Source organism: Phocoena phocoena, chromosome 20, assembly GCF_963924675.1.
Source record: "Phocoena phocoena chromosome 20, mPhoPho1.1, whole genome shotgun sequence".
Taxonomy (NCBI): domain Eukaryota; kingdom Metazoa; phylum Chordata; class Mammalia; order Artiodactyla; family Phocoenidae; genus Phocoena; species Phocoena phocoena.
The window spans coordinates 28,505,256-28,529,598 of NC_089238.1; the positions used below are offsets into that span (position 1 = coordinate 28,505,256).

At 35.1% G+C, this 24,343-nt stretch overlaps 1 protein-coding gene across 6 annotated transcripts in view; it reads left to right on the top strand.

Annotated features, from left to right (window-relative positions):
* Window positions 1-24,343, top strand: part of CHD9 (chromodomain helicase DNA binding protein 9) — a 241,937-nt gene that overhangs the window by 130,308 nt on the left and 87,286 nt on the right. For all 6 annotated transcript variants that reach the window (XM_065898462.1, XM_065898459.1, XM_065898461.1 and 3 more), the window contains 7 exons: window positions 7,539-7,650; window positions 11,215-11,361; window positions 12,279-12,347; window positions 12,431-12,486; window positions 13,169-13,286; window positions 16,145-16,231; window positions 16,639-16,776. In XM_065898462.1, coding sequence (XP_065754534.1) covers window positions 7,539-7,650; window positions 11,215-11,361; window positions 12,279-12,347; window positions 12,431-12,486; window positions 13,169-13,286; window positions 16,145-16,231; window positions 16,639-16,776 — 727 coding nt within the window. The remainder of the gene's footprint in view (window positions 1-7,538; window positions 7,651-11,214; window positions 11,362-12,278; window positions 12,348-12,430; window positions 12,487-13,168; window positions 13,287-16,144; window positions 16,232-16,638; window positions 16,777-24,343) is intronic.

Consider the following 24,343-nt stretch of genomic DNA (forward strand, 5'->3'; position numbering starts at 1 on the left):
AGTATTTGATTTTAATGTTCCTATTTTGTCAGTATTTTCAAGCATAAACGTCATTTTCTTTTTTAAAAAAGAAGAAATAACTTTTTTAAAGAATAAAAATTAAACTGTGCTGATAAATATACTGCCTATGATTAATACTTAGCTAATACTTCACCTTAGTGGCTATATGAAACAACTCAGTGAATTAAACTTTTTGAAAAACATGATGTCCAGTCTTAAACAGGAAGTGATTGATTGATTGATTTTACTTTATTTTATTTTATTTTTTGGCTGTGCCACCTGGCATGCGGGATCTTAGTTCCCCGACCAGGGACTGAACCCGTGCCCCCTGCAGTGGAAGCACAGGAGACCTAACCACTGGACCACCAGGGAATTGGCTAAACAGGAAGTGATTTATAATCCAAGTTACCAAAAATTTACAATACAATGCTGCTTTCACAAATTTAAGGATTAACTAAAATAAAGAACCACTTTAAAACTTGTTTTTTCCAGATGAGTTTAAGCTAGAGTCTTGAATTGAACTTTAAACTGGAGTGATTGCATCAAGTTAAATGTGTTTCTTCTTCTAAAAAAAAAAAAATACACACACATATATTTTATGGCTTTAAAAATAACCTCAGTGCCTTCCACTGGGCTTGCAAAGAGAAAAAAAATTATAATGTAAAATAGTATTTTTGCTTGTTTCCTTTACTTATGATGAATTGGATGTATTAATTACAACAAATGGACTAATTGGATAAGATTCATTGTTTGTCCGGTTATTGCAGTGAGAGAATCTACAGGGGGCAACTGCAGATTGACACTGTAGAATGCAGCTTGTTACACAGCCTCCATGAATAACATGTGGGCAGGATTTAGATGAGGACATAAATTGCATCTGAAAATCAAATATAACGTGAAGTATAAACACTGAAGTTTTCTAGTGCCTGTACTTGTCAAATGAATTAACATTTCAAATTTATACTTAGTTTGAAATTGCCCTTGGCTGTCTGAAATAAGTTATGTTTTAATATTTAGTTCATTTATATGCCTGAATATCTGTTGCTGCAGTTCGCTAACATTGATAACAGATCCCTTTCATGTTTTAAAAAACAAAACTTGCATAAAGCCTTTATTATTAATACAGTCTGTATTATTTTGTTGCTTTACTCTGTGATATTTCTAAGAATAGCAAACGATCAATTTATTTGTAGAATGTACGTATGATGAAATTTTATTTTAGAATTTTATTTTAGTTTAATATAGTAAACTTATAATTCATGATGGAAGAATGGAATGCTCTTTGGTAATGGGGTATTTTACTGAGCTGAAATTATCTTATTCTACTTTTGGATCATCTGATTTCCTTCAGATAACATTTATGGCTATCAGTTGTCATTGTAGAGGCAATAGAAATTTCTGGTTGTTCAAAAGTCAGTAAACTTTAACCTTAATTATTTTCTAAAGATAAGGTAGTTTCATAATTCTCTATTCATTAAACTATATTTATTGATATTAAATATCTATTGACTGGTTGAAGCATAGTGTCATTTTATTTTAAAATCAATAAGATATGTTGGAAATAGTAGAGTAGGAGTAAAAATAGTAGAGTAGGAGTAAAGAGACCTTTATTGTCTTTTACTGGACTTGTGCTTTTGGCAGTTTGTTCTATCTTTCGGGGCTAAAGTTTCCCTATTAGTTTGGTGGGACCAATGTCCGCCTTGCCTGTGAGGATCAACAATATTATAGACAAAAGCACTTTGAAATTTTAAGTGTTCTATAAGTATAGAATAGTTTTATTATCCTAAATATTTGTTCCTAGAGTTTTCTTCACTAATTATTTTGAGCCAGTGGTTCGCAAACCTGGTGAGAATTTTTTTACAGTCTGATTGGGATCCCACTTACTAGTTCAGAATTCTGGAGTTGGAACCTACAAATCTGGGGTTTGGTTTGGTTTTGTTAGTTTCTATTTTGAACTAGTCTCACACTTGCAAAAATAGGTCAGAGTTCCTTTAGGCTCTTGACCCAGCTTCCTCAAATGTTAATATCTTATGTAACCTAAGCACAATGATCAAAATCAGGAAGTAAACACTTACACAATTCTGTTAACTGATTTACAGACCTCATGCAAATTGTGTCAGTTGTTCCATTTTTGGGAGCCAGGATCCAGTTAAGGATCCTACATTTCATTTTGTTGTCATAGCTCCTTACACTCCTCCATTTTGGAATAATTCTTCAGTCTTTGTCTTTAATGACACTTTCAACTTTGAAGCATACTAGCCAGTTATTTTGTAGAATGTCTCTCAATTTGAGTTTGTCTTATGTTTCTCATCTGGAATCTGTATTTTTAACAAACAAGCTTCTAATGAAGCCTGCCTCACAGATTTAGGAATTACTGATCAATACCAACCAAATGTTTGTTCTTATTTGTAGTTTCACTTATATACCATTTTAGAACATATAATAAACTGATATGACTTCATTGTTTCCAAGAATCAATGTTCTATGTAAGTAACCATAGTATGTGTATATGTATGTATGTGTGTGTGTGTGTATAGATATATTGTTTTCTTTTTAACTCAGAATCATGTCAGTCAAGAATGACTTCAAGTTTTAGAATCAACTTTTTTCCTACAATGGAAATGTGCCTTTTTTGAACAGAATGGGCATATGTAAATATTTTGGATTTCAGAAGTTTAGTAGGAAACTATTACATTTGAAATAGCTCTTACAAAGTTACAATTTGAAAAATATTTTTGCATGGGTTAAGGATAGTTAATGAGTTTATGAAATAAGATGCTACTCCAGGTCTGTAGGAAAATATTGGAAGAAAATGCAGAATATATGAAAAATAAGATTCGAGGTCTTTTTTAAAATTTTATTTTTGGTTGCGTTGGGTCTTCATTGCTGGGCGCGGGCTTTCTCTGGTTGTGGCGAGTGAGTGCTGCTCTTCGTTGCGGTGCACGGGCTTCCCATTGTGGTGGCTTCTCTTGTTTCGGAGCACGGGCTCTAGGCAGGTGGGCTTCAGTAGTTGTGGCACGCAGGCTCAGTAGTTGTGGCTCACAGGCTCTAGAGCACAGGCTCAGCAGTTGTGGCACACAGGTTTAGTTGCTCCACAGCATGTGGGATCTTCCTGGACCAGGGCTCGAACCCGTGTTCCCTGCATTAGCAGGCAGATTCTTAACTACTGCGCCACCAGGGAAGTCCCTCTTTTTTTAAGTACAATTTTCAAATAATACAATGAAGGTTTATCTAAGGTATTATAGGAAATGTTTATATCTAACCTACCCACCTCTACCAAAAAGGGTGAGTGTTTAAGATTGCTTTGGTAGAACCTAGTATTTAGGCAATGTTTATTTATAAAAATATTGTTTAAGCAGCTTAGTCCACTGTCCTTAGAGAGTTTTCATTTAATTACTTTATATTACTAGAAAGGAAAAGTACAACCTCTTCATAGTCATAAATACAAAAAATTAAATATCTCTGCTCCTGATTTCATTGAAGTTTTATTCAGTGGGATTTGAGTCTTGAAGCAGCCACACAGATACCATATCAGAATATGTATACAGAATTTATTTAGCTTACCAGACACTGAGAAAATTCCTTTTTAATCAGTATATTGATGGGTTTTAACAAACCTTGATCTGTATTTCATAGGAAATTGTTATCTAAGTAACTGAACTTTCCTGTCACTAGTGTTATCCTCATCTACAAACTAGTCTAAAATATGCATTTAGGTTTGGAGATGGATAGCAAATGGGGGAGTGCATGAAAACTTTTCTACCAATCATTTTACTTTGAGTTATCCCTTACCTTGCCACTGAAAATCATCTGCACAAGTACTTTAGGTTATATTAAATTACCACAAGTAGCATAATGGTTACCCTAAGGAGGAGGTTGTTACTTGAAGAGAAAGCATGACAGGAGACTTCTGGGAAACCAGTAATGTCTTGTTCCTTGATCTAGGATCTGGCTATATATTTATGTTCAGTTTGAGAAAATTCACTGAGCTGTATGTACTCTTTTTTTTTTTTTTTTTGTATGTACTCTTTTGATGTGTGCACGTTTCTGAATTTACATTATACTGTAATATTAGTACACTATTAGTTTTAGGAAAAGTGAGGGATTGCATTTGGGGCCATTTTGAGATTTTAATGTCTGTGAGATATCCATACTGATGTGTCCAATAAACAGTTGGTTTATTGAATGAATCTGAAGTTTGGGGAACGGTCTGAACTGGAGATACGAGATTTGAGAATCTTCAACTTCTAAGTGGTTGTTAAGAAGAGATTAAATTAAATTTCCTGGAATAGTATATAGAGAGGGAAGAAAGCTGAAGACAGAAATTTGAGAAATACCAAAGTTTAAGGGACTGGCAGGACAAACTGAATCTTGCTGAAAATCAACATACTAAGAGAAGAAGAGCCGAAGAAGTTTAGTGAGAACCAGAAGAATGTTGTGTCATGAATCCAAGGGTGCAGATAAGGAAAAAGTGATTAGTTATGTGTTGGTAGATAAAAGTTTTAGAATTTCCGTCGGATTTGGCATTACAGGGGTCATTTGTGGCCTTAGACATTAGGAGTTCAGAAACATATTAGGAGTTTAGTGAGGCATATTTAATTTCTATTTCAATTCTTACTGTGGTATGACTTTAAGCAAGTAACTTAATTTCTCTAAGCCTCAATTTCCTCTTCTTATAAAATTTGCCTGTCAGAGTTGTATGACCATGAAGTGAGAGAACACATGTAAAACCAGCAGAGGCTGACCCAGTAAACACTGAATAAATGGAAGCTATGAATATGAAAAGTAGTTTTAAGACTTCAGATTATAGTGGGTTGAAGAATGAAAGAAACGGTATAGATGATTTCTTTGAGAACTGTGGATAAGGAGGAGGACCATCATGTGGTATCTAATAGTAGATATGACCTCAAGGGAGATTTTTATTTTAGGAGGGAAACCAGAGTAAAGGAAAAGGGACCAGAAGACTGAGGAAATGACCATTGAAAGAAGGGAGAGGGAATAGCGTATAACTATGGTTGGTTCCTTAATGTTGTTTCAGAGTATCTTTTTGTACTTCCTCTGATTTCCCGGTTCCAACATAAGCTATATGTTTGCTCGTATTTATTTCACATACTCAGAAAAGTGCAAGTGAGATATCAAGTAAGAATTACCATTATACTGTTGAAGGTGGCGATCAAACCAATATGAGAATACCCTGGGGATAAATCATTCTAGAATTTTTTTCTCACCTCTCATCATCCAGTCAATAACCAAGTCCTGTTGTTTCTGCTTCCAAAATGAAAAATTGTATCTTTCTTTCCCTCTTCACCCACACTACCATGGCCCTATATTTCACTCTTCATCTCTCTCACCTGAATTGTCAGTCTTATCGCTGGTTTCCCTGACTTGCATTTCACTTCCTTCTGGGTGCATTGCTCCCTTGTTTAAAATTCTTTTTTTCCCCCAATTTTATTGCGATGTAATTGACATATCACAGTGTCTTAGATTAAGGTATACAACATAATGATTTGTTGTGTGTATATATTGTGAAACTATTGCCACAATAAGTTTAGTTAACATCTTATCACCTCACATAGTTATATATTTTTTTCTTGTGATGAGAACTTCTTAAGATGTACTCAGCAACTTCCAAATATATAATTCAGTATTATTAACTATAGTCACCATGCTGTTTACATCCCTAGAATGTTTAAAATTCTTACATCTTCCAATTGGTTTATTTTTTTCATTCATTCAAAAATATCTCAGTGCCATTTGTTGTCAGTCATGAACTAGACAGATTTCTTTTAAATTCCTGCCATGTCGAGCTTAAAGCTGAGCTTAAACTAAAACATTAAGTCCTTGCATGTAATATAAGGTCTTCTGTGATCTTGACCCATCTCCTCCTGTAGTACTTTGTGTGTTCCTGACATGCTCTTATCATTGCTTATTCTCATTCTTCTGCAATGTACCCTGCCTTTTCTTTTCATTACTTGCTGGAGTCTCTTTCATCATTCAGTTCCCTATCTCAAACTTTACCTTTTCTGTAAAGCCTCCTTTACTCTTCAGTAAACATAAGGATTTCTCCCTTTGTCTTCACATTACATCTTGTGCTAACTTCCTCTTTAGCATTTTAGCTGGGATCATATTCTAACAATGATGTGTTAAGGTTGGGAACCGTGTCCACTCTATCTTCAAATCCTAGAACCTAGGAAAGTGCCTGGCATATCACAGTTAGATATAGTTACCATTAGTTGAGAAGTTACTGTGTGTTAAAGGCTGTGCTCAGACATGTATTATCCCACTTAATTCTCAACAACAATAGAACTAGCTACTGTAATATCCCTATTTTACAGGCAAGGAATCTAACAAGTAATTTGCCTAGTGTCCCACAGATAGGTAAATGATGAAATCAAGCTTTAAATCTTTGAAACTACGATTTCAAAGTGCATGCTCTTAACCTTCAAGTTCTCCAACATTAGTAAATAATTATTGAAAAAAATTTTGATATATTTCTGATATATCATACCTGAAAGTAAATATTTGGGGAGTTTTCTATGTTTGAAATGCAGAAATCTAAAGTAGAATTTTCCAGGGACTTCCCTGGCAGTCCAGTGGTTAAAACGTCACCTTCCAGTGCAGAGGGTGCGGGGTCAATCCCTGGTCGGGGAACTAAGATCCCACATGCCTCGGGGCCAAAAAACCAAAACATAGAATCAGTATTGTAACAAGTTCAATGAAGACTTTAAAAAAATGGTCCACATTAAAAAAATCTTGTAAAAAAAATAAAATAAAATAGAATTTTCCTGATGGCGCTTGAAGATCATTCTATCTCATCTGTTGAACCAGATATGGAAATGTGGGATGTACTTCTATGTACGTCTATCTTTGATCAGGAAAAAACATAGAAAACACATTTTTATTTTAGACATTTAGAGTCAGTGTGTGTTAACATATTAGAGAATGTAAACATATACGTACTATAGAAATATAAAAAAAGAAAGTTCTTACTCTTTAGGAACGTATAGTATAGCTAAGAAAAGCCTTAACGTAAGTGAAATAATCAAAGAACAATCAATTGGTAAAGTGTTTTAAGTAAGGGAGAAACTACTATAGGGTAGAAAGAAGTATAGAGGCTTTTGGAGAATAGGTGGGATTCAAAGGAATTGAGCAGAATTTGAAATAAATAGGTAGAAGGAAAAAAATCCCTCATTCCAAACCTACAAGATAATAAATGAATTACTTTAATTATTAAATAGTTATAACACCTGACATTTTTCTCATGAAAAATAATCTTGAGCCTAAAGAAACAAGTGATAGAATTTGTCTGCCTTTCTTTGCTTAGAAATATGTTAACTGTAGTACTGGTTTGTATTTGTTCCATTGGAATAGAGTTTATCATGTGAAAATGTCATTATGGATTTCATGATAAATAGCATCTTTGATTGGACATTCAAGTGATATAAAATGGAAAAAAGTTTATCATGGGAATCTTAATTTGCCCCAAAATGGAAAAGTACAAAGAGATCTTACTGTTTGCTCTCTTTCTCTTGAAACAGCAAACTCATTATTACATTGGGTAAGAAACAAAAAAGAAAGAATGAGTCTTCAGATGAAATATCTGATACAGAGCAGGTGCCACAGCATGCATTCAAAGAGGAAGACTCTCAAGTGAGTATTAAAATTTTTTCTGAGAAATGAAGCACTGGCAGAATTATTTAGATAGCATAATATGGTCTTATGGGTATTTATACTATAGTTTAGTGGTAAAAATACATTTTATTGTATGGTAGAACTTATATGACAGCATTATTACAATATGGTCCTAGTAGTATTCCCATAGAATGTTAGACCTGGGAGGAAACTTACACATCCTCTCCAAACCCTCTCAGTTTTCAGATAATGAAACTGAAGCCCAGAGAGTTTAAGTAACAGTCCAAAGTCCCTCGTGGCTTTTAACATGGAGAAGTATCCAGGGATATTATCCTATACTTATAGAGTACTTTTGAATGAATTTAATGCTGGAGATATTAATTTTAAAAGTCACATACAAATGATAAAGCAAATGGGTTGAATCATTCCTAGAAATAATTCCTTTGGTCTGCTTCTATTGAAGAAAAGATAAACAACTATATTAAAAATCCCCTAATGTAGACAAAAATACTGTGCATTTTCCTCTTTCTTTCTTTTTGTTTTTGAATAGCTATATATTCAAAGTAACCTTGTGAAGTTAAAAAACTCTCTCTCTCTCTCTCTATATATATATATATAGTGAAGGTCATAATAATTCAGGCCACCCTCTGCTTTCTAATAATTAAAGTACAACTATAGGCCGTAGGGGTGGTGGCATTTGTTGCATTATGGGGCCAGAAAGCCCCTGAATGGCCTTTCTTCTTCCTTATGCAGCTTCTTATCCAATGGGAGAGTAGTGGCTCAAGGCTCCTGGGCTGCTGCAAGAGTTGAGGTAAGGGCAGTGACTAAAGCTCCTAATATTATATGGCCTGGCTTTTTCTTCGTATGTTATCCTTAACTTAGGCAAACTTATAATTATTCAACATGAGAAAATTAAGTTAAATTTTTACTAAAATAATGCTGGCCATTTTTCCATTATGTAATTAACAAACAATGAAATGGTAGAATAGGTTAACATGCACATTTTTTCCATACTTTTCACTGTAGTTAATTAGGTTGCTTTGACAGATGTGTTGCTTTAACACAAAAAATTTAATGGGGAAGGAAAAAAGAATTTTCTCGTAAACAATTATAAATCTATATTATTGATATATTTAAATATATTATTATATAAATGCTGTATAAATATATAAAAGTAGCTTTCAACCACAATGGATTGTCAAAATTTGAAGGCTTGAAAAGTAATGTAAGGTTTAGAGTCAGGTGGAAATCTGAAAACATGATTATCATACTTAATTTTTTACCTAACAGAGAGTAATGCAGTAGTCTAACTATATTTAGAGACTTAAGTTATTTTAAAAAGCCCCTATAGCACATTTTATTAGGATTATTATAGGAAACAAGTGATATCATAACAAACTATTCAGTCATTTAAAAGCATAATGTTTCTGACCTCTTATGTGAAGTGCTGTTGACTGATCTATTAAAGCCTTTAAGACATAAGAAGAATAAAGCTAGAAAAAAGAAATATGAAGAAAGAATTTGTCACTGTTTTAAATTGTCCTTCGAAAAACATTATGAAGAAAGAAAGCCAAAAATATCCACATTAGCCTAAAATGCGGACATTCAAATTAGCTTTGTATTTTTAAAGTAGTAGAACTATTGTATGACAGAGAAAGTTAATTGGAGAGAGTGGTACCTTACTTGGCTTTGCCTAATATGTAACTATATGCTCTAGTGGAATGTCAGTTATGATGAAATCAGCTCATAGAGCTGAAAAACTCAGTTTGTTTAATTACTCAGAAACTGATAAAGTCTTCATAGAATGAGGGAGCAGTTTACAGTAAGTAGCTCTCATTCTGTCTTGTGAAAAATTATCTGAATGTGCACTTTTGTGAGTTGAAAGGATTCTTTCCGGCCACTTGTTTACTGCTTACTAAGAACTGTGTGTGGCATTTCAAAGTTCCACTAGATGCCTAAGTGACCAGAAAGGAAACGTTAATGCTGAAATCATCTACAGAATCTTCTAAAAGTGTACTAAATTATTCCCAAACTTCATTATTTAAAAGATTTGTGCCTAGTGAGACATAACATTGGTTATATAGGTTATTGTTAGAATAATAAATGTCATGAATGGTTATTAATTTAAACTGTTCTTGAGCATTAAGAACTATATGATTCCTGTAATCTAACTCCAAACATTCCTTTAGCTTAGTATTAGATTCGAGATCCATAGAATTTTCCCTCCCAGGGAATAATAAATATTTCATATCTTTTCCAAAATAGGATGTGGGAAAATTGGGTTTCTTAAGAAGTCCTTTTTTATAACTTTTGTATGCCACCTTCCTGTCTCCCATGACAAAATTGTTACCTTGAGTTTTGAAAATGTAAATATCTTCATGGCTAAGAGATGGTGACCCATCCTAATTGAGGCATGGAATTTTTCTACTACATTTGGCTGAGCTACCTCACCACAGTAGTGCCTTTCTTTCTCTCAATATTCCACTACTCTCAAGAGAAAGAGGCACTGCATCCTTTCTGGATGCAAATAACAGTTTGTACCCACACTGCTGCACTGATTCAGTTTTGTCATGGCAACGGAAGTATGAAAGACCTCCCAAATTGAAGACATTGGCAGAAACCAAAAGGAGAACACATGGGTTATTCTTTTGATTGCATCTGGGGGGAATGTCATGGGAGTTACTAAATACACAGAAGAATAGTAAAAGGAAGAAGGAATATTGAGCAGTAGAACAGTTGGCTGAGATGCCTCCATCCACGAGATTTTAGGGAGGTGAGCAAAAGCAAAACCTAAGTCCTTTGGGATTTTCAAGCCATTGTGAGATTTGTCTTTATAGTGGGAACATCAAATATTTGATATTTAGGGAGGTAAGTAAAGCCATGCGCATTTGATACCTGATTTTAAATCATTCAGATTATTATTAAAATTACGTTGCTACACATAATACTATCTGAAAAGCTTACCTCTGTTTTTATGATAGTGGTGTTCTGTATTTTTAAGGGAAGCTAGTAAAGGTAGTAAAACACTGGTTCCTCCATTCACATTTAATTTTTTGGTAGATTTCATACTTTATTTTCTGTATCTTTTTTAAAACATTTAATATTATTTTGGGTTTTTTAAAATCTGTTTTAAACACAAGTTCATGGGCTTTGTGTCAAATATTATTTAATTTCTTCTTTTAGTCTTATGCCCCTGATTAATTATTTAACCAACATTCATCTGATACGTACTTTTTAGGTTTGGGGGCAAAAACTGTGAAAGTATTAATAGTTTAAAATATGTTTCTCAAGCTGTGAAATAGTTAGGTAAAAAGAAACCTTTTTATTCTTAACAATTTCTAAAGAAAAGTAATAAAGGTATTATTATTAATCATTGTTATTTGACACTTTAGGAAGTAAAACTAAAGGTTGTAAACCTTTGGCAAAGGGCAAATTATAATCTTCCTTTAATTAAAAGGAAAAAATTAGCAAAGATGAATGTTGAATACAGTTTTGAAAATTTAATGTACAAAATTGCCACACTAGAAATAATTTTTTTTCCTTTAAAATAATCATATATATGCTCCTTATCGTTCATTACAGAAAAGAAGATCAAATCGACAAATTAAAAGAAAAAAATATGCAGAAGATGCAGAAGGGAAACAATCTGAAGAAGAGGTTAAAGGCTCTATAAAAATAAAAAAGCATTCAGCTCCTTTACCTGGTGAACAGCCTTTACAGTTATTTGTGGTAAGACAGATTTTGGATTATGACAAAATAAACCCATGTAAATTTTTAAAAATATTTTCATTATCTTTCTTCCTAAAACCTGCTCCAGCTTTTCCTCCTAGATTCCGTACTGTAATTAATAGAACCATTAGTTATTCAGATCAGAAACCTAGGGATTTGTTCTCTCTTTTATCTTTGCTTCTTCATCCAATTTTTTACATTTTTCACCTCCTAGATAAATATTCCTAAAACTCCTCCAAGCGCTATCCTTCTCGCAGTATATTTCTAAGTTACAAGCCTAATCACAGTACTTTTCCACTGAAAACTCCTCTAATGGTGTCCTAAGTCAGAAAAAAATGAAAATACACTTTTCAGCATAACTTACAAAGCCTTTTGTATGGATTTTCTAGCCTTATGTCCTTCCACTTCTCTCCACTCAGTCTTCTGGTTTTATGAACATAGTTGTCTAAATGCCATGTTTTGACACCTTTGTGTCTTTGCATATGCATTTTCCTCTTTGTAAAGTTCTTTCACTCTCCCTTGTCTGGGTTGTAAACCAACCACTCACCTGCTAGCTGAGGGATCTGGCACCTTAAACAAGAACTTATCTTCTCTATGCCTGAGCTTCCTAATCTGCAAAATGGAGATAGTACCTACTTTATAGTGTATTTGCAAGGATTAAATTAGTTGATATATGTAAAATGGTTAGAATAGTGCCTAACACATTAAAAAGCACCATATGTTTACTATGATGATGATGCCAATGATGACGAGGACAGTAACAACAATTGATATTTTTCATTTTCGTGTTCCTAACATTTAACATGGTCCCTGGAACGTGTTAAATAAATGTTTGTTGAATTTTAGTATATTCATAAACAGTGGCAACTAAAGTGTTTTCAGAATGTGTCATCATACATTTTTCTTCCCTCACATAGGAGAATCCGAGTGAAGAAGATGCTGCAATTGTGGACAAAATACTATCTTCTAGAATTATAAAAAAGGAAGTAAGTAATGATATATTACATTTTACACTTTATATTCCATGGCCTGATCATAAAAGTCATAATTATTGAATTTATTTTCTTAGATATCACCTGGAGTGATGATCGATACAGAAGAATTTTTTGTAAAATACAAGAATTAGTAAGTATTTGAGTTAGAAAAATAATAGAAAGGTATTTAAATATGAATTAATATTTTAAGTATATTAAGTTAAATTATGATTTTTATTTTATCTGCATTTAAAAATATTTTTTTACTTATTTTATAAACTTAAAAATTATTAAAAAGTGAAAAGATTTTGAAAACATTTCATGTTAAAATTGAGTGTTTTATTTTTTTCCCAGAAAACATTACTTATAAACATCAAAATGCAGTAATATTTATACATTACACTTTTACAAATTACAGACATTATCCATCATATTTATATTGTTGAACTTTTCAGATTTTGTTCAACTTTTTCTAATACTTTGGTGAAGGAAGGTATTTTAAATAAAATAACATTGGTTTCAAAACAAGTTAGCTTTCTGATCATGACAAAATGATTATAATGAAGAAATAAACTAAAAGTCATATTTTGTTACCCTTATGATTCAGTTTACCATTCTGCTTCCATACGGCAAATTGCAGACCTTTAGATCACAGTGGCTTTATTTTAGTAATTATATGGAGTCTATTGACATTAAATGAAATGATGAACTACCTGTTTGTAAAGTTGAAGATAATATTTTGTTTTAGAGGCTGTGATTAAAAATAAATCTATAAAAACTCAAAACATGGTTTTCTATATCATTCTAATATATTGCTTTTATAAAAATTTTAGCTCCTATCTTCACTGTGAGTGGGCCACAGAACAGCAGCTTCTGAAAGATAAAAGGATCCAGCAGAAAATCAAACGATTCAAATTGAGACAAGCACAAAGAGCACATTTTTTTGCAGACGTAAGAAAAAAAAAAAGACTATTATGTGTTGAACTCTGAACACATGTAGTATTATGTATCAAAAATTTAAGTATTATTAATTTTAATTCTTAGGCTTCCTCTTACGATATTTGAATATAAATGCTATCTACATTTTTTTTCTTTCCCTAAATTTAGCTTGGAAAATAGCTAAAACAGGAACAGTGATAATTCAGAATGGTAGCTAACTCTTGTATTTTTAAATTAGCATATATTTCAATACTTTTTAGAGTTGAATGTGAGTGTGTTAATATCTTAAAGTATTTTATCAGTAGAGTTCTTCAAGAATGGAAATAGTAGCATAGTAAATAAATGGAAAAGACGATTTTCCAGTATGTGAAATATATTGCATATTTTCTGTATCATCTTTGTGTATGCATGAACAGAACCTCATTGGAAAAATTCATTAACCTTTCCAGGCTTCACTAAAAAGTCCGATGTCCTTTCCTGCTCTAAATTTTTTTTCATTTTTCTTTTAATAGACTAAAATTTTTTTATTTTACTTTTTATTTTTTTAAGGTTTTTGCTGCGTAGCACAGCATGTGGGATCTTAGTTCCCTGACTAGGGATCGAACCTGCACCCCCTTCATTTAAAGTGCGGAGTCTTAACCACTGGACCACCAGAGAAGTCCCTTAATAGACTTTTTTAGAGCAGTTTTAGATTCATGTAAATTTTTTTAACTTTTTATTTGAAAAATTTAGTACAACAAATTCCCACATATATTTTAACTAGATTCCCTAAATGTTAACATTTTACCATGTTTGCTTTGTCATTAACATTAATTCTCCTTTTGTCACTGTGCACCCCTCTCTCTCTCTTTCTGCCTCTGCCTTTCTCCCATGCACATACATTTTTTCTAAACCATTTGAAAATTAAGTCTCAATTTCAGTATTTTCTAGAAACAGTCTTACATAATAATAGTATAATTAACATTGATGTAGTACTGTTATCTCACCTTAGACTTTATTCATACTTCACTAATTGTTCCACTAGTATTTTTATAGCAAAAAAAAAAAGTGTGAGTGTGTATGCTTATTCTGGTCTAGAATCCAATCCTGCAGCATATAATGCATTTAGTTGTCATGTCTCCTTTATCAGTATTTCTTTGTTTTTCATTACTTGGACACTTTTTAAAGAATTTAAGTGGTTTATTTTGTAGCACATCCCTCAGTTTGGGGTTATCTGATGTTTTCTCAGCTTCAGGTCATGCATTATTTAAAAGAACACTACAGAGATGATGCAGCAGCATTCTCAGTGTATCATATCAGGAGGTACATGATACCTATTTGCCCAGTTACTGGTGGTGGTAACTTTAATCACTAGATAATGGTTGATATCTTATGGCAGATTTTTCCACCATGAAGCTATTGTTATTTCTTTGTAATTGTAAAATCTACTTCAAAAATTTGATGACTGAAATGACCTATCAGTTTATGGATGCTGGGAGGTCCTCAAAAATTTCTCACTACCTCACTCTGATATAGAAATTTCTAATGAGCTGAAGATTTTAGAAGTACTTAACTAATAATCTTCTAGTTTTTCATGAAGATTAGGTACATTCATGACTCAGGTACAAGATAAACTGGAGCTGTGCAGATTTTCTCAGAATACCTTATTACCATTCTGGTGTTGGGCAGTGCTCTTTAACAAGTGTGTCCTGTACATGGAGATGATAGTATTGCTCAGGAAAGGATTAAGATAGTGAGGAGAACTAAAGGCAGAGCCATGGAGTACTATAACATTTAGAGGTTAAACAGAGAAGGAGAGGCAGCCAAGATAGCTGAGATGGGTTTTTGGAAGTAAGACTTTGAGGAATGGGTAGGAATTAGCCAAGCAGACAAGAGAAGGAACAGCAATCTATTCAGAAGAGAGAAAAATTAGTATAAAACCATGAAGGTGTGACAGAACATGGAGTTTGAAAAGCATCTGTTTTTGTACTCTAAAGCATGAAATCTGGGAGAGTCATTGAAGGATTTGAAGCCAGGGAGCAATATATGATTTATATTTGAAAAAGAGTGCTATGGGGACAGTGTGAAAATAAATTAAAGGGAGGCAAGACAGTAGTTGGTGACTAGTTAGGAAGTTATTTGTAAAGATCCAAGTAAGGAGTGATGAAGCAGTGAGAATGAGGAAGGAGGAACCAATTTGAGTTACAGATAAAAGTAGGATCTGTGTAAATTGATGAGTTAAGAGATGTGGGAGATTAAAAAAGAGAAGGAATCTAAGATGACTTCTCCATTGCTGGCTTGTGTAACTGGGAGTAGGGTGTGAAGTTGGTGCTGTGTTACTGTTAGCCCAGTTAGAAACTATAGGAAGAAGTGTAGGTTGAAGAGTAAATGAGTGCAGTCGAACGTGAGGTAGCTCAGAGAGTTTGCGTTTAGTTAGGTAGGAGGGTCTTGAGCACAAGAACCATCAGTAGATAGAGTGTTTGATACAAATGAGATAGGAGCCTCCAGGTCGGGTGATTAGTCTTCAACTCTTGGACCTGAGGAAAGTAGTACCTTTACAGAGGTAAAGGAGAGCCTCTTTCCAAAAGAGGCTCCCTTTCGGAAATTTTTTAAGAACACATCTTCTAGAGTAACTTACTTGTCTGGAGTACCTATTTTTTTAGTGCTGTTTAGTTGAGTTTTTTATATATAACATGGTGATTCATAATATAGACAAATACCCTAGCAATCTTTTTGGAATTAAAATGGAAGGATTCCATTTTTGGGGAAATTTAATTAAAATCAAACTTATGTGTTTGTTCTATAGTGAATAGCTAGTAAATTTGTCTTTATTTCACTTTCATCTTTCTACTTCTTTATCATATATCAACTAAGTTACTTTTTAATTTTAGATGGAAGAAGAACCATTTAACCCAGACTACGTTGAAGTAGACAGAGTATTAGAAGTCTCTTTTTGTGAAGATAAAGATACTGGTGAGGTAAGTAAATATTTGATAGAAATATTTTCTAAGTAAGTAAGAAAAACCTAAAGACTTCCAAATATTAAAGCATTACTTTTTTATTTTTTATTTATTATTTTTTTTGTGGTACGCGAGCCTCTCACTGTTGGGGCGTCTCCCGTTGCGGAGCACAGGCTCCGGACGAGCAGGCTCAGCGCCCATAGCTCACGGGCCCAGCCGCTCCGTGGCATGTGGGATCTTCCCGGACCGGGGCATAAAGCATTACTTTTTTAAAGTTAATGACCTAAAAACACCAAAAAAAGTTTCATAAGTTTTTACCAATGTAGGTTAATATATTTAAACTATTTCTGGGGATTCTCAATTTAAACTTGTTTCTTACTATTCTTTTTCAAAATGGTAAAATGAAAAAAAAAATTTTTTTACAGCCTGTTATTTACTACTTAGTAAAGTGGTGCTCATTACCATATGAAGACAGTACTTGGGAACTAAAAGAAGATGTAGATCTTGCAAAAATAGAAGAGTTTGAACAGTTGCAAGCTTCACGGCCTGACACAAGACATTTGGTAAGAACATGCCTTAGCATCATAAAATCTTAGCACTTCTTTATTCAACAGATTTATTGTAATTTTTGAAATTTTAATTTAGTCTGGTATGCAATTAATATTGTATTTTTAAAATTACTACATAGTATCTTATATACGTTAATTTAACTGTTCCTCCATTAGTGGATACTCCAGTGTTTTGCTCTTATAAACAGTGTTACATTGAACATTGAGCCCTTGTAAGATAAATCAGAAGTATAATTGTTTGGTCAGAACATATATGCATTCAAAAGTTTGATAAGTATTTCCTTTTAAATTTCCCTCCGGAAAAGTTGCAAATACTTCTACCTCATCTTGAATTTAAAACTTTCCCACTACTTTTTCTCTCAAGTCATTTATAAAAATGTCAAGAATACCAGTTTCAGCTCTAAGCAGAGTTATGAATTCTCTATCAAAGAAAAATCCTTATTATACCCACCTTTCCCTTGTTTTCTATAAACCAGTTATTTCTTCATAACTAAATAGTTCTTCTACTTCCATAGTTGCTTTATTTTTAGAAAAACCTTTTGTATAGAATATTGTCAAATGCCTACATAGTGGGGCAGAGTCAAAATGGTGGCGTGGGAGGACATGGAGTTTGCGTCTCCCCACAACTAGGGTACCTGCCAGATGCTGGTGGGAGACCTCAACACCCAAGGAGATGGGAGGAACCCCCGAGTGACTGGGTAGGATGTGAGGGATTGTGAGGGGGGAGGAGAAGTGGAAGCCGGACAGGACTGGGGCCCCTGAGGGGTGGCTAGGAGAGGGGAGGGGTTCCCATGCCTGGAGGGACCCTCGGAGGCTTGGAGGATCAGGAGAGCGCGCCTAGCGTTTCCCCTTCCCAATCGGGCCCCAGGAAGCCTGCTGATCTCCTGGGCCGGTTCCGGCCCTCCAAGGCCCCCTCCAGACAACGTGGGTCCTAGGGATGTAGGAGGGAGGGAGGAGGAGAGGCAGTGGGAGGGACCCTCCAGGACCATGGGATCAGGGGAAGTGCCTTGGGTGTTTCCCCTGCGCTCAGCCACAGTGAGCCTGTTAGGCTTCCCGGTCTGGTCCCCTGCCTTCTGGGGGCCCCCTCTGGCCGTGTGGGTCCTAGGGGCATGGGTAGGGAAGAAGAAGAGAGGCCAACAGGGAGAGCACCATCTGCGATTGGAGGATCAGGGGGAGCGTGCCTATTATTTCCTCTGCCTACTCTGGCCCAGGGAGCCTGCTGGGGTCCCAGACCTGATCCTCCACCCTCCAAGGCCAGAGGCACTCCTGGGCCCCTCCTGCTGTGGTTGAGCCTAAGCCTGATCACCCACCACGGCCTTTTCCAGCCCCGTGGGTCCTAAGAATAGGCCCGCCCACCACCTAAACCCTGCCCCTGCCTAAGCCCTGCCCCCCAGAGCCAAGGCCTTTTCTGGCTTTTTTTTTTTCCCCCTGCTGCCCTGCACAGCTTACAGGATCTTGGTTCACAAGCTGGGGGTCAGGCCTGAGCTCCTACAGTGGGAGCTCTGAGTCCAAACCACTGGACTAACAGAGAACCTCAGACCCCAGGAAATATTCATTGGAGTGAGATCTCCCAGAGATCCTCATCTTGGCATCAAGACCCAGCTCTACCCAGCAGCCTACAAACTCCAGTGCTGGAATCCTCAGGCCAAACAGCCAGTAAGATAGGAAACAATCCCACCCATCAAAAAAAAAAAAAAAAAAGTGAAATGACAAAAATACATGTCACAGAGGAAGGAGCAAGGTAAAAACCTACAAGACCAAATAAATGAAGAGGAAATAGGCAACCTACCTGAAAAGGAATTCAGAGTAATGATAGTAAAGATGATCCAGAATCTCAGAAATAGAATGGAGGCACGGATTGAGAAAGTACAAGATATGTCTAACAAAGATCTAGAAGAACTAAAGAACAAACAGAGATGAACAACACAACAACTGAAATGAAAAATACACTAAAATGAATGAATAACAGAATAACTGAGGCAGAAGAACGAATAAGTGAGCTGGAAGACAGAATGGTGGAAATAACTGCCTAGGAAAAGAATCAACAAAAAAGAATGAAAAGAATTGAAGACAATCTCAGAGACCTCTGGGACAACAATAAACAAACCAACATTCAAATTATAGGGGTCCCAGAAGAAGAAGAGAAAAAGAATGGGCCTGAGAAAATATTCGAAGACATTATAGTGGAAAACTTCCCTAATTTGGGAAAGGAAATAGTCACCCAACTCCAGGAAGGGCAGATAGTCCCATACAGGATAAATCCTAGGAGAAACACACCAAAACATATTAATCAAACTAACAAAATTTAAATTCAAACAAAAAATTTTAAAAGCAAAAAATAACATACAGAGGAATGCCCATAAGGTTATCAGCTGATTTTTCAGCACAAACTCTGCAGGCCAGAAGGGAGTGGCAGGAGATTTACTTAAAGTGATGAAAGAGAAAAACCTACAACCAAGATTACTCTACCCAGCAAGGATCTCATTCAGATTCGATGGAGAAATCAAAAGCTTTACAGACAAGCAAAAGCTAAGAGAATTCAGCACCACTAAACCAGCTCTACAACAAATGCTGAAGGAACTTCTCTAGGCGGGAAATATAAGAGAAGAAAAAGACCCACAAAAACAAACCCAAAACAATTAAGAAAATGGTAATAGGAACATACATATCAATAATAAGCTTGAATGTAAATGGATTAAATGCTCCAACCTAAAGACACAGACTGGCTGAATGGATACAAAAACAAGGCCTCTATGTACGCTGTCTATAAGAGATCCACTTCAGACCTAAGGATACATACAGACTGAAAGTGAAGGGTGGAAAAAGATATTCCATGCAAATGGAAATCAGAAGAAAGCCGGAGTAGCAATACTCATATCAGATAAAATAGACTTTAAGACTGTTACAAGAGATAAGGAAGGACACTACATAATGATCAAGGGATCAATCCAAGAAGAAGACATAACAATTATAAATATATATGCACCCAACACAGGAGCACCTGAACACATAAGGCAAATGCTAACAACCATAAAAGGGGAGATAGATTGCAACACAGTAATAGGGGGACTTTAACCCCCCACTTACAACAATGGACAAATCATCCAAATAGAAAATAAATAAGGAAACACAAGTGTAAAATGACACAGTAGACCAGATAGATTTAATTGATATTTATAGGGCATTCCACCCACAAGTGGCAGAATACACTTTCTTCTCAAGTGCACATGGAACATTCTCCAGGATAGATCACGTCTTGGGTCACAAATGAAGCCTCAGAAAATTTAAGAAAATTGAAATTGTATCAAGCATCCTTACTGACCGCAACACTATGAGATTAGAATTCAATTACAGGAAAAAACTGTAAAAAACAAAAATACATGGTGGCTAAACAATGCACTACTAAACAACCAAGAGATCACTGAAGAAATCAAAGAAGAAATTAAAAAATACATGGAAACAAATGACAAGAAAAGCCCTAAATCTGTGAGACGCAGCAAAAGCATTTCTAACAGGGAAGTTAATAGCATTTCAATCTCACCTCAAGAAACCAGAAAAAAATCTCAAATAAACAATCTAACGTTACACCTAAAGCAGCTAGATAAAGAAGAAAAAAGAAACCTAAAGTCAGTAGAAGGAAAGAAATCATAAAGATCAGAGCAGAAATAAATGAAATAGAAATGAAGGAAACAATAGCAAAGATCATTAATACTAGAAGTTGGTTCTTTGAGAAGGTAAACAAAATTGATAGACCTTTAGGCAGACTCATCAAAAAAAAAAAAAGGGAGCGGACGCAAATCAATAAAATTAGAAATGAAGAAGGAGAAATCACAACTGACACCACAGAAATACAAAGGATTATAAGAAACTAGTACAAATAACCATATGGCAATAAAATGGACAACCAGAAGAAATGGACAAATTCTTGGAAAGGTACAATTTTCCAAGACTGAACCAGGAAGAATTAGAAAATATAAACAGACCTATCACAAGTAATGAAATTGAAACTGGAATTAAAAATCTTCCAACAAACAAAAGCCCAGGACTAGATGGCTTCACAGGTGAATTCTATCAAACATTTAGAGAATAGCTTACACTTACCCTTCTCACACTCTTCCAAAAAATTGCAGAGGTAGGAACACTCCCAAATTCGTTCTACAAGGTCACCATCACCCTGATACTAAAACCAGACAAAGATATCACAAAAAAGAAAATTACAGACCAATATCACTGATGAGCATAGATGTAAAAATCCTGAACAAAATACTGGCAAACAGAATCCAACAACACATGAAAAGGATCATACACCATGATCAAGTGGGACTTATCGCAGGAATGCAAGGATTCTTCAATATATGCAAACAATCAGTGTGATACACCATATTAACAAATTAAGGAATAAGAACCATATGATCATCTCAATAGATGCAGGAAAAGCTTTTGACAAAATTCAACACCGATTTATGATAAAAACTCTCCAGAAAATGGGCATAGAGGGAACCTATCTCAACGTAATAAAGGCCATATACAAAAAACCCACAACAAACATTATTCTCAATGGTGAAAAACTGAAAGCATTTCCACTAAGATCAGGAATAAGACAAGGATGTCCACTCTCACCACTCTTATCCAACATAGTTTTGGAAGTCCTAGTCACAGCAGTCAGAGAAGAAAAAGAAATAAAAGGAATCCAAATTTGAAAAGAGGTAGTAAAACTGTCACTGTTTGCAGATGACATGATACTATACATAGAACATCCTAAAGATGCTGCCAGAAAGCTACCAGAACTAATCAGTGAATTTGGTAAGCTTGCAGGTTATAAAATTAATGCATAGAAATGTCTTGTATTCCTATACACTAACAATTGAAAAACAGAAAGAGAAATTAAGGAAACAATCCCATTTACCTTCTCAACAAAAAGAATAAAATACCTAGGAATAAACCTACCAAAGGAAGCAAAAGACTTTTACTCAGAAAACAATAAAACACTGATGAAAGAAATCAAACATGACACAAACAGATGGAGAAATACACCATGTTCTTGAATTGGAAGAATCAACATTGTGAACATGACTATACTACCCACAGCAATCTACAGATTCAATGTAATCCCTGTCAGACTACCAATGGCATTCTTCACAGAATTGGAACAAAAAATTTTACAATTTGTATGGAAACACAAAAGACCCTGAGAAAGAAAAACAGAGCTGGAGGAATCACGCTCCCCGACTTCAAACTATACCACAAATCTACAGTAATCAGACAGTATGGTACTGGCACAAAAACAGAAATATAGATCAGTGGTACAGGATACAAAGCCCAGAGGTAAACCCACGCACATGTGGTCACCTTATCTTTGACAAAGGAGGCAAAAATATACAATGGAGAAAAGACAGCCTCTTCAGTAAGTGGTGCTGGGAAAACTGGATAGCTACATGTAAAAGAATGAAATTAGAACACTGTCTAACACAATACACAAAAGTAAACTCAAAATGGATTAAAGACCTAAATGTAAGACTGGACACTATAAAACTCTTAGAGGAAAACATAGAAAGAACACTCTTTGACATAAACCACAGCAAGATCTTTTTTGACCCACCTCTTAGAGTAATGAAAATAAAAACAATAAGCAAATGGGACCTAATTAAAACTTAAAAGCTTTTGCACAGCAAAGGAAACCATAAACAAGACAAAAAGACAACCCTCGGAATGTGAGAAAATATTTGCAAATGAAGCAATGGACAAAGGATTAATCTCCAAAATATACAAACAGCTTATGGAGTTCAATATCCAGAAACAAACAACCCAATTAACAAATGAGCAGAAGACCTAAATAGACATTTCACCAAAGAAGTCATACACATTGCCAGCAAACACATGAAAAGATGCTGAACATCACTAATCATTATAGAGATGCAAATCAAAACCACAATGAGGTATCACCTCCCACCAGTCAGAATGGCCATCATCAAAAAGTCTACAAACAATAAATGCTGGAAAGGGTGTGGAGAAAAGGGATCCCTTTTGCACTGTTAGTGGGAATGTAAATTGATACAGCCACTATGGAGGTTCCTTAAAAAATTAAAAGTAGAACTACCATATGACCCAGCAATCCCAATACTGGGCATATACCCTGAGAAAACCATAATTCAAAAAGACACATGTACCCCAGTGTTCATTGCTGCACTATTTACAGTAGCCAGGATATGGAAACAATCTAAATGTCCACGACAGATGACTAGATAAAGAAGGTGTGGTACATATATACAATGGAATATTACTCAGCCATAAAAAAGGAATGAAATTAGGTCATTTGTAGAGATGTGGATGGATCTAGAGCCTGTCATACAGAGTGAAGTAAGCCAGAAAGAGAAAAACAAATATTGTATATTAACACATATATGTGGAATCTCGAAAAATGGCATAGATGAACCTATTTGCAGGGCAGGAATCGAGACGTAGATGTAGAGAACGGACATGTGGACACAGAGGAGGAGAGGAGGGTGGTATGAATTGGGAGTTTAGATTTGACATAAATACACTGCCATGTGTAGAATAGATGGCTAGTGGGAACCTGCTGTATAGCACAGGGAGCTCAGCTCGGTGCTCTGTGACGACCTAGATGGGTAGGATGGGGGGAGGTGGGAGGGCAGTCCAAGAGTGAGGGGATATAAGTATACATATAGCTGATTCACTTCATTGTACAGCAGAAACTAACACAACATCTTAAAGCAATTATACTCCAATAAAAAAAAAAGGCCTACATAAGTTAAGTACACTGATTTTTTTATTGATACATCTGTCTCTTCCCTGCTCAAAAAAAAAAAAAACTTGAGTCAGTTATTGTTTTTTCTAGTACAAAGACTATAGAATTCTGGAAGGCGATGGCAAGTTGTGATATTTTAATAATTATATATATATATTTTTTCATGTGAATCCAGTTTGGGGAGCCAACCAAAAGAAATTCACTTTAAAGAGACATATTACGATTTTATTAAATATTTTGGCCAGTTCTCTTTCTTTTTTTTTTTTTTTTTTGCGGTATGTGGGCCTCTCACTGTTGTGGCCTCTCCCTTTGTGGAGCACAGGCTGCGGACGCGCAGGCCCAGTGGCCATGGCTCACGGGCCTAGCCACTCCACGGCATGTGGGATCTTCCTGGACTGGGGCACGAACCTGTGTCCCCTGCATCGGCAGGTGGACCCTCAACCACTGTGCCACCAGGGAAGCCCTTGGCCAGTCCTCTTTCAAATATAATTTGGTCATAGAAATTTCTTACTTCACTAAAGAGGGAGTTTATGCATGAAAAGACAAGAACAGATCACTTTTTGATTAGCACCAGAGCTAATGATTAACTGCCATGAAAAATGTGGAGATGTGATGTAAGAGAAGGAAATGAATGAATTGTTCCATGGAAGAGATCATATTGTTTTTATAAGTTTTTTTTTTCTGGTTATCTTCTTATTTTCTGGTCTTCTTAGTTTATCTCCCAATAATACCCACCGTCTATCACCAAGAACATAGCAGCTCACCTCCATTCCTTTTGACTTCTAAGTACCTTTC